Raw genomic sequence first — 9,452 nt, 5'->3', positions numbered from 1 at the left:
AGACAAAGTGAGCAGTTCAGTTATAAAAGAAACGGCAAGGAGGCAGGAAAGGCTCAGAGTTTAGGTGCAGAACTGCTGTATTAGGATAAAAGTGACTCTCCTACTCTGTGTCCTACAGAGACAAACACGCTGATAATAGTTAGAACCATTTTAGATTTGACTTGTTTCCCCTCATTTTCAATCCAGTTTTTGTGTACTGTGACATACTGCAGCCTTTACCCTTCCTTAGGAATTGCTTGTTAACAGCGACCTTTTCATTCAGACCATTTCCGACAAGACTTTGGCCAAGAGTAGATGGATCAAGGTCTTAATATATCTCTTTTTTTTATTTTTCCAGGTCTTGCTGGATTTTTCCTATTTCTAGCAGACATGATTCCAGAAACTGGTCATCTGATGTAGACAGTGTTCTGGGCTTGCCACTTTTTCTTTGGTCCTAATGTTTTTCCTTTTCGTTTTTTAAGGAAAATCTGATAACCATGCTGATATAAGTTGTCTATTATGTGTAGACAGACCAGTGGTTCAACCCGTTAGTTATGTGCATTTTTAATGCTTGAATGAGTCATAAAGTCAGTTTTAAGGACTTTAACAAAGAAAAAATCCCAACAAGAATGAAGATAAGCTTTTATTTTATTTTATTAAGTCATTTTTCAGTTCAGTTTGAGTTTAGTTTTAAGTTACGACACGAGCCTCTGGTGAATATTTCTCGATCATTTGGCTGCGATGGAGCTCTGTAATAATTCAGTACTTCCTCCACGCCAGCAGAGGTCAATATTGTAAACGAGGGTCTTGACAGCACCAAACACGTGCGCCTCACTTCCGTTGAAAAGTGATAATTTAAAATAAAAGTCTGAGACTACAAACGAATACGTGATAAGTTGATATGATGTGGGTATAGCTGTCATTACAGAGTTATTATTACTATAATAATCTTTTCTTTGAATAGGGAAATGAAATACATTTGAGTTTGCACTCTTATTTTGAAGAGCGGAAGTGTCGTCTTTGAGCTCGCAGAGACAGCAGCCGGCGTGTTTTGGTGCTGTAGCCGTCATGGCTGCCCACAGTAACAACTTTATCCGACTGCGCCTGTACTTTGACTACCCGCCGCCGGCTGTCGTCGGTTGCCGCATGTGCTGGCTGCTCGTAGACCTAAACGTGTGTCGCGTGGTGGCCGACCTGGAGAGCGTCATCAGGGAGAAGTTTGAATTCAGCGGCGGGAGCATCCTCAGCCTGTTCATAGAAGACTGCTACCTGCCGCACACGGAAAGCATCTACGTGGTGCGGGACAACGACAGCGTCAGGTGCGCGTGCTTTGTTAGTTGTAACTTTCAAAGCGCCGATAGATTCTGGAATGTTTAATACGAGTTATTTAGTTACAACATGAGTCTAAACACTCAGCTCAGTACCATGTGGACGCTGCTTGCCTAGCTCTGGGTGGTATGAACAAAAACCTGGATCATGGCACGGTATATCGTGATTTTTTTAGACATTTTCTCGTCATAAAGGGGAAAAAAACGTTAATAAAATACAACCAAAACATCCTTTCAATGTTATCTATTCTTAGGCTCTGTTTGCAAAAACGAAATACGCGTATTTGGCACAGGGCTATTGAGTGAAGTGTGGATTTGAAACAAACTTCATGTAGACTTAATTTTCCAAAATTTGTGGCACCATTTATTCTCCTGTCACCCCAGAGTCTTAAATCTGTACTAATCTAATTTGAACCTAATTTGAAGTATGCACCAATGTAACATACTTCAAATGACCAACACACCTCAAGTTTGTTAAGTTTAAGTCTTAACATAAGCAACACAATATTTAAATTCACACGTATTCATTTTGTTAGTTCAAAAGCTACAACAAACCAAATGCTGTATGCTTTACAACAGACAGTTTTTCAGTATTCTGCACTGTCATCTGACGATGAGATGGTTCTGGGGTTCAGATCTGTGTGGGTTTCCTGTCACAACACAGAGATCTGCATGTTGGGCAGACTGCTGATTCTAAATCATGTGTAGGTTTAAATGTGCTTTTGTGGTTGCCTGCTGTTTCTCAGTGTTAGCCTGTGTCATCAAGATTGTGTCTTAAGGTTCTAACTTCCCTGTAAGGGTTGGATAACTAGGTAAGGAAACAGGTTTGACGTTCATTTCTGTCATCTGTCCGTCCGTGAGAAGCAGGGTACACCCTGGATAGTTTGCTACTGACCTTTTTTATTTGTGTCAAGGAAATTTGACATAATAAATCAATTGTATAATGTATAATGTTCAACTATTCCTTTAAGATGTGTTCTGTTTTTGTGTCAGGGTGAAGGTGGGCTGGATGAATGAGTTGAATGGGTACAGCAGTCATCCAGATGCAGCAAGTGAAAGCGGCAGAAAGAGACGGCGAGCCACAAAAGACACTGTGCCAGAAGAAAATGGAGTGAGTGTCGAATGGAAGAAGAAAAAGAGGAAGAAAAATAACGAGGACAGAATGACAGACGGTGCCAACCTAGTGGCAAGTGATGACCAGAATGAGAATGTACAGGGAAAACCCACAGAGAAGAAGAAGAAGAAGCCAAAGGAAAAAGGTGCTCCTGCTTCTCCCAAACCAGCTGATCTCCCAAAGGTTCCAGCTGCTGTCAGCCGGCTGAGTAAAAGCACCAAGAAGCTCCAAGCATCAAAACCACAAAAAGCCTCCTCTTCAGATTCCAGTAGTAGCAGCAGTGATGAAGATGTCGTAGCCAAAAAAACAACAAAAACACCCACCTCCACTCCTGCTCCCTCCACGGTCCCATCAAACACAAAACCTGCCCCCAAAAAACCTCCACTGTCGTCGTCATCCTCTTCAGAAACAGAGTCTTCTCCTGATGAGGCTGCCAGTGTGAAAACCCAGCCCAGAAACAAACCTTTAAAAACCACGGCTGCCAGCTCAGAATCGAGTCGAGCTCCTTCAGCCCCGCAGCCTACAAACGATGATCCAGAACAGCCCGCCAGCATAGCCGAGCCACCTCATACAGCAGCAAAGGGCTCCAACTCGGACAGTGAAGACGAGATCCAGTTGGTGATACGAAGGCCGCTGCAGCAGCCCAGAGGTGGCATAGGTATTCAGTCTCCTTGGCAAGGTCGCGGCAGAGGGAAAGCCAGATGTGGCGGTGGTCAGGGAGCAAGTGTTACGGGTGGGGGTAGAGGAGGAGCAAGCAGAGGGAACAGTAGCAGCTTTGGGTCCAGCTATAATGGAGCCACAGAGCCGTCTTACCAGAATGATTCACTGACCAACACGTCAGTGATCCTGCAGGTTTGTCTGTATCTGAAACCTAAAATTTAAATGTAATATCTGCTCTCAAAATGAATTAAAAGGTATTCTTGACTTTCTGTCTCCATTTATAGAATGAAGCTGTGAGTGTACCCAAGCAGGACTACAACTCCATGCCCCTGTTAGCTGCTCCTCCACAGGTGGGGCAGAGGATTGCCTTTAAGGTGGGTGTTGTAAGCTGCAGTCATCTCCAGGTTAAAAATGAAAGCATAGTGTTGTTCTGAAGGAGTTTTAGGGCTACACTAAGAAAAAAATACTATTGATGATTTTGAGAATAATGTCATACTTTTATTTTGAAAAAAAAGTCTAAATCTGCTGTACCCTCTGCCTTCTGTAGATGAGTTAGTGAAACAAGCTGATCAGCCCTCTTACAATGCAGCATACTCCCTCTTTAATGCACAAGGATGTAGACATCAATGACCTTGCATCTGTCCACTGCAAGCCATTTCAGTTTGTACAAATCAGGTCAACTCTTCTAAGTTTGCGTGGCTTTTCTGTGCCTTGTTTTTTCAACATCCTTATCAGCTGTAGTACACTGTTTTAGCTAATATACTCAAAATTAGCTTAGCTTTGGGGCGGGGGGACAGTTGTCAAAGATTTTCTGTTCAGGTGTAAACTTATGTGAAAAATCAAAATGCTTCACAGACATATAAGCCATGAGTTTATCTTACAGTGCAGTATTTTATGTAATGTTTAAATCCAGTGTTCTCTAAGCAAATACACTGTTAGTGAGCCTCTGGGGTTTTTTCTTCTCTGCAACTCTTTATAGAGAAGTCGAAAAAGTCAAAAAAGCTGCTGTGACTGAATAGCAGTAGTTAGCCCTGCCTAGCTAGAGGCTAGCTCGTTAGCTACAGTGGTTCAGAAGCTAACACTATGGGTAGCAGTCGCTAAGAATGAGGAACCATGTTTTACAAAGATTTTTGTGAACCCATTATCAGCAGCTTTTTATGTTGTTTAAAACTGCATCCACACTGGAAGCAGTTAGTTTGTTGCCCATATCTTTGAAGCTGACGGCAGGTCACCTTTGAGTATTTCAGTTGCCTAGGTAACCCCTTAATATATTTAAGTAGCTCATAAGTCAATCACCAGTTTTCAGCTTTTTTCATAGGTAGTCCTTTAATTGTTCACCTGGAAACAGAGGATTGTTTATCCTGTCCACTTTGGATCACCAGTCAGGGCTCTAGAGTGCGACCAAATTTTTCAATGGTGCGACTAAAAAACTGTTCGGGTAACAAAAAAAAAAAAAAATCTCTGCAACTCTCCGTGTGGTCAAAAACAGACACACATTATGCCCCTATCGTGGACTAAACCAATCAGAGATAGTCAGGGGCGGGACCTGATTGGCCGTGGTCCAGTTGGAAGTGCAGTTGGAAGAGGGAGGTGAGTAGATTGAATAAAGCGATATTGATTCATTAAATCCTGAATCGGCTTTTAAATATAAATGTGTTTTACCAGAAACGCCAGATTCTCAGATTAAAGCTCACAAAACTATTTCTACAACCACCAAACAGCAAATGAGAGCAGGTACATGGGCTCCACACAAAGACGTAAACACAGAGCGGACCCGACGCATCAGAATCAGCTTTCTCTTTCTCGGCTTTCTCACCCGACGGCCCGTAGACGGACACGCTGTCGGAGCTCAGCGATTCTGATGCGTCGGGTCCGCTCTGTGTTTACGTCTGTTTGCGCTGATTCTGAGCTGCAGGTTTTGTCTCTCTCCAACCAAACTTCACCGACGGTTATCTGCTATAAAAAGCCAGGCCAGAAAAATCTCCTTCATGTTTTTCTGTGTTTTATTCTCAGTTACTTTGACACAAAGGCATCTGCTGTGATGTTCACAATTCTGATGAAGTCTCACATGTATCAGTACTGATAAATGATCAGAATTAAAATATTTCTGACTGTCTGAGGCTAAATTGAATAGAATCAGGACTTTGAGAACCGGAATCAAATGGATTATAGAAATCAGTGATGATACCCAGCCCTAGTGAGCAGCCTAGGCCTGACAGAAGTGGATGTAGCTGTGGGTAATAAGAAAAGATGAAAAGAACGATTGATAACTTTTTTTGTTAAGTTCATAGCCAGTGCTCTGACACGGTGCCATCAATCTTTGAATGCTGAAAAAGCACAGTGTATCCAGAAAACGCATTATATGCCGCAATAAATGCACGAATAATTTAGAAATAAATTCCCCCCCAAAGAAAGTGCACATGTAAAACTGCGGTGTTCAGTGATGCGGTTGAAAAATTTGAGTGCGCCTAACTTTTTAAAGGTGCGCACCGGTGCACCCATGGCAAAAAGTTAGTCTAGAGCCCTGCCAGTGGTTATTTTGCCCATAATTGCCTGCAGTTGCTTATAGCACACACAACTCCCACCTCAGGTCCCAGCACGTCTTTTATCAGGGAGCCATGGCTAGATGATGGAGCTCAGGTGTGTGTCAGACTCCCCTGACACTGCACCCTGAACCCGCTGCTCCACCCTGCGGCTGAGCCACAAACCACACCCTGCCGCACTCACATTGTTTCAGCTTATTGAAACCAAAGATTTCGGCCATTTCTGTTTCAATTATATTGGTAAAGATAATAAAATACATCATTTTAGTATGTAATGCTTAAAGGTCAAAGGTCAGACATCAGTGTGTTGTTATAAAAGCAGGGTAATATTATAATTATGAGGGCATATTGTAATAAAATAAAATAAATACATGGCTGGCTGCTTCATGTCAAATTTCCTTGGGGAAGATACTAAGTTGCTCTCTGATGCATTGTAATAAAAACATCATAAAGCATCACAGACGTATTCCAGCCCTCGCTCTTCGAGGGGAGTTGCGCTGTCAGAGTGCTCTTGTTTCCTCTGTGTTATTGTAGCGCCTCTGCCTTACAGAATAAAGCCCCCTTAAAGCGACTGCTGTTGTGATTTGAAGCTATATAAATAATAATGTGTGAATAAAAAAGTGAATTGCATTAATTTCCTAATTATATGTGTTTATATGCAGCTGCTGGAGCTAACTGAAAACTACACACCTCAGGTATCTGAATACAAGGTGAGTGCAGTCAGTTGTGATGACCTAATCACAACCTTGGAATGATTTTACTAATAAAAGCTTATTTAATACAGACTATGGTATAAACTGTCTATGACCAACTATGGTTCTGTTTACATTAGGAGGGAAAGATCGTGAGCTTTGACCCAATCAACAGACAGATTGAACTTGAACTCCTTAATGTCTCTCAAGGTAGGAGATCAGTTCACCGCTGGCATACAATATCTTAACTGGTATTATATATCACTGGTAGTGATATATAATACGTTACAGCGAAAACCTTTTCATTTTCAGAGAACTGAACACTTTCTCAGAAGAAGTTAAGAGATTTAAGAATTAACCTTCCTAATTTATTTCTCTTTCTAATGTTTCCTAACTTGTTTCTTCTTCCAAAGCTTCCGTAGAACCTGGAAAATTTGATCTAGTCTATCAAAATCCAGATGGCTCCGAGAGGGTGGAGTATGCTGTGTCCAGAGGGTCTTGGGTAAGATTTTATATGCTGTTAATAACCCTCTGAAGCCACAGGTAGTGTAAAAGTAAAGCCAGTGTGGGTGTGGTTTAAAAGCAGATTTATCAGAGCTACTTGAGTCAATCTGCTGCTGCTGAATGTGACACTGATAAGAGCAAAATAAAACCATGAGATAAGAGGCTAAAGATATATGTATGGATGCTGAGTAGGGTGATAATTCTGTGGGTGTGACCCTTTATCACCCTTTTTACATTACATACATTAGGTCATTAGAGGTGGGAATCACCATACATCCCACGATACTATATTATTGCAATTTTTTAAAATATTTTGCGATATTCAGATTCTGTACATAAAGGTAAACTTTATCAATATTCATTTTATCTAATATCAAAGTCTCACACTCAGTCTTTCTCTCATTTCAGTTTTATTGTTGACAAACTGAATGGTTTGTATTACAGTCTAGTCCAACTTAACTGAACGCAACCATCTGGTACAATTATAGCTATTCTGAACTATGCAGTTTATGAAAACTATGCAGCCCCTTCAGCAACTGAAGAATTTGAAAGTAAATTAAAACAAAATATAATTTTACATTAAATAAAAAAGTTTTAAACTTAATTAAAATAAAACATGTCTTAAAATAAGTAAACTGTCATGTTTATTGCTGCCATAAAAAAGTTAAACACATTTGGACAGTGAAGGAATGTCAGGATTCTTGCTCAGAAAAAGGATCAACATGCTCTGAAGTCAGAGCACAAAAAACTTTTTTGTAACAAAATATCGATTTCTGCTGTCCCTGTATCGATACATTATTAGCAAACAAAATATCACAATACTACACAGAATCGATTTTTTCCCCCACCCCTATAGGTCATGTTACTTTATTATTTATTATCCCCCCCCCCCCCCCCAAATAAATAAATAAATTATTATCCCCCCCAAAAAAAACCCCAAAAGGTCTGATTGTTTTAGACATTTCTCTTTTTTCATGAGTTAACAGGACCACATATCACTCGTCTTAGCTGCCAGTCAGTTTGAGATTAATTTTAAGGTTTTACTGTTTGTTTTTAAGTCTTTGCATGGGTAAGTGCTGTTTTGGTTTTTGTAAAGCCTTTACACTCTGAATAGATCAAAATCAGAATACTTTATTAATCCCTGTGAAAATTATGTGGTTACAAGTTTTATTTTCGACCCCCTGGATTGAAACGTGGCTCGCTGGTTTCCTGGTCCTCCTCAAGTCCACAATCATTTCCTTGGTCTTTGTCACGTTGTCCACAGTCCAGTACTCTGTCTCATTGCCCCCACTCATGCATCCAGCTACCATCCTACAACCATCATCTGAAGATGGCAGGTCTCTGTGCCGTGGCTGAAGTCTGTGGTGTAGAAGGGGAATAGGAAAGGCGAGCGCACAGTCCCTTGTGGTGCTCTGGCGTTGTCAGACTCAGACACAGTGTTTGCCCGCTGGCCTACATCGTCGTAGACACGATTGAATTTATTGTCTTCCATTGTTCTGTTCTCTTAGCTGCACAGCTCTTATTTTTAATTGTGCTGTATAAATAAATCTGACTTGACTAGTCCTTAAAGTAACATGTTCACTTTCTTCTCATAGGTGACAGAACGGTGGGAGTCTCTGCTGGAGCCAAGACTCATCATTTAAGTTTGAGAAAAAGAGTGAATTCATACACCCACATAGTTATTTTTTTAATGACCTGGACTTATCTTTTAAAAGCTAAAACATCCAATGGTTTTAATTCTGGTCCATTTAAACGTTCTTATCTGTGCTTCTCTGTTAGCACATTTTTAACAGCTCTGTTTAAACTGGGTTTAGAGATGAAATGGTTTTTATGCTTAAATCAGCTGAAGGGATGAGTAATGATTTTGAGCTCTGGGGCACACTGTAACGGTTTTATTTTTTGTACAGAGATGTGACTGTGATAAGTCTTGTATAAACTGCTTTTCCAATAAAAAACTGCATCCTCAGCCACACATGAGGGCAAAATTTTAGCGCGTTATCCACAAAATTATCTGACTGTTTTATTTCGTAACAAAAAGACCTTGCTCAGAATTCATTTTGAAAAAGTGTTTAACCTAAAATGTAATTATGCTGATAATTAACAAAACACACACTTTTCAACTTTAACTGTTGTGATTTTCTTTTTCCCCTCAAATCCAGCACTTAAACAATTATTGTGTTTTCACTGAATGCTGTCATTTTATTCTCAACAAATTACCTAATGTACGTCAGTGAAGGTTTTCAAGATGAACATTTCATTCATCTAGATCCAACCGGTGATTTATGTGTTCCTTTCATTTTTTGAGCAGTATTTGACTGCTTGAAGTATCACAGTTTCCAATTAATACATTAATTCTTAAGTTTTCTTATTCAGTTTTCTGGAAGCCAGTTATATACTAAAAATTCTTTTTACGACATGGTTAGTTCAGAGTTCAGTTATAGTAGCTAATATTTATGTTAATTTATACTATTTATGCTAATTTTATGTTTAAATTAAGTCGACTTTTTTGTTTCCCAATGTTAATTAAATATTCTTATTGCTTAGTTTTCATGTGGTAGGGTAAATAGTCTCACATGGTATGATTGAGTATTTCAATCTTGTTTGTCATATAGTTCTTTTATTATTGGCCAAA

At 39.9% G+C, this 9,452-nt stretch overlaps 1 protein-coding gene across 1 annotated transcript; it reads left to right on the top strand.

Annotated features, from left to right (window-relative positions):
• Nucleotides 1–959: 959 nt before the first annotated feature.
• Nucleotides 960–9,193, top strand: coil (coilin p80). Its single transcript, XM_085156011.1, has 7 exons — nucleotides 960–1,298; nucleotides 2,301–3,273; nucleotides 3,366–3,455; nucleotides 6,287–6,334; nucleotides 6,457–6,526; nucleotides 6,730–6,818; nucleotides 8,416–9,193. Exons 1-7 carry the CDS (start codon nucleotides 1,048–1,050, stop codon nucleotides 8,461–8,463), a joined length of 1,569 nt encoding a protein of 522 aa, XP_085012137.1. The 5' UTR covers nucleotides 960–1,047; the 3' UTR covers nucleotides 8,464–9,193.
• The last annotated feature ends 259 nt before the right edge of the window (nucleotides 9,194–9,452 follow it).

This window comes from Neolamprologus multifasciatus, chromosome 4 (genome assembly GCF_963576455.1).
Source record: "Neolamprologus multifasciatus chromosome 4, fNeoMul1.2, whole genome shotgun sequence".
NCBI classification, from domain to species: Eukaryota; Metazoa; Chordata; class Actinopteri; order Cichliformes; family Cichlidae; genus Neolamprologus; species Neolamprologus multifasciatus.
Note: the sequence above shows the minus strand (reverse complement) of the source record. Positions and strands in the feature narration are given on the sequence as shown.

Bases quoted from the DNA above. Each gene is read 5' to 3' on its own strand.
- coil (XM_085156011.1), top strand. From the start codon at position 1,048: ATGGCTGCCCACAGTAACAACTTTATCCGACTGCGCCTGTACTTTGAC. The intron at 6,335-6,456 runs GTGAGTGCAGTC...TGTTTACATTAG, and splicing joins CTCAGGTATCTGAATACAAG to GAGGGAAAGATCGTGAGCTT. The intron at 6,527-6,729 runs GTAGGAGATCAG...CTTCTTCCAAAG, and splicing joins ACTCCTTAATGTCTCTCAAG to CTTCCGTAGAACCTGGAAAA.